General features: G+C 38.4%; 1 protein-coding gene across 1 annotated transcript in view; it reads right to left on the reverse strand.

Moving 5' to 3' along the window:
- LOC107099280 (NACHT, LRR and PYD domains-containing protein 14-like) overlaps positions 1–1,044 on the reverse strand; it is an 8,515-nt gene that overhangs the window by 1,593 nt on the left and 5,878 nt on the right. The window contains exon 3 of the mRNA XM_015397336.1: positions 628–798. Coding sequence (XP_015252822.1) covers positions 628–798 — 171 coding nt within the window. The remainder of the gene's footprint in view (positions 1–627; positions 799–1,044) is intronic.

A 1,044-nucleotide genomic window follows, 5' to 3' on the forward strand; every position in this document is an offset into this window, starting at 1 on the left:
TGGTTACTTTTACTCGTAACTGGTTTCTTTTATTGTGGAGTAACTCAGTTAGTAACTCAGTTACTTTTTGAGAGAAGTAACTGGTAACTATAACTAATTACTTTTTCAAAGTAACGTGCCCAACACTGCATATGACTGTTTCACCCCAAAGAACACTTCCCCGGGTACCAGCAAAGAAACATTGGATAAGCTGTTGGAGTCAAGGATGACAGGGCCCAGTTCTACATGGGGGAAACAAAGCTGCCATTGGCCCGGCAAAGTAGAGCCAAACCATCAGGCCAAGTTATAGAGTTTCCACTTATCTTACTAGTGAAGATTGTTAGTCATCAAGGTCATAGTAATTCAGTAAAAGTTTAAAAAACAATCCACTGGACTTGATTTCCAAGGTTTGAAGACATTTTGCTTCCACTCCAGGGAAGGTCATGTATTGCTTGGGAAAATGCAAGTTTCAGTATCGATTTGCATGTTTCCAAGCAATACAAGGTCTTGCTTATATAAAGCCTCAAACTCAATGTGAATCCAGATTGTTTTTTAAACTTTTACGGAATCCACTTATCTTAAGTTGGAGATAGGATTATAAGAAGCCATTCCGGTGAAGAGAAAATATTAATCTGTGACACATCTTACTTCAATTTCTTTAGTTTGCAGTGGGGAGACTGGAGAAACCTGCAGAGATCCTTCATTCCAGTGTTCAACATGGTCCCATTCAGAGTAAGTTCTCTTAGATGGGATGGATTAGACTTAAGAGCTTTGCTCAGAGAATCCCAGCTGATCTCTGAAAAATTGCAGTTGATCAATCTGAAAAAAGAATAAAAAGATTGCAGATTAAAACTGGAATACAAAGAAATCATCAAAATGTAGAAAATAAGTTTGGCTAAACGTAAAAGTCGCAGAAACATGATTAACTGATGCATAATTTTTGATCCCACAACACTGACTGAATGAGTTAAACCAAGCAGAACCAGAATATGTTCTGATGACACGTGAAGGTCCAGATCAAGGTGTGTTTTTAGTCTCCACCAGACCAAGAGCAGAGCTGCAACA

This window comes from Cyprinodon variegatus, unplaced genomic scaffold, assembly GCF_000732505.1.
Source record: "Cyprinodon variegatus isolate N-32 unplaced genomic scaffold, C_variegatus-1.0 Scaffold853, whole genome shotgun sequence".
Taxonomy (NCBI): Eukaryota; Metazoa; Chordata; class Actinopteri; order Cyprinodontiformes; family Cyprinodontidae; genus Cyprinodon; species Cyprinodon variegatus.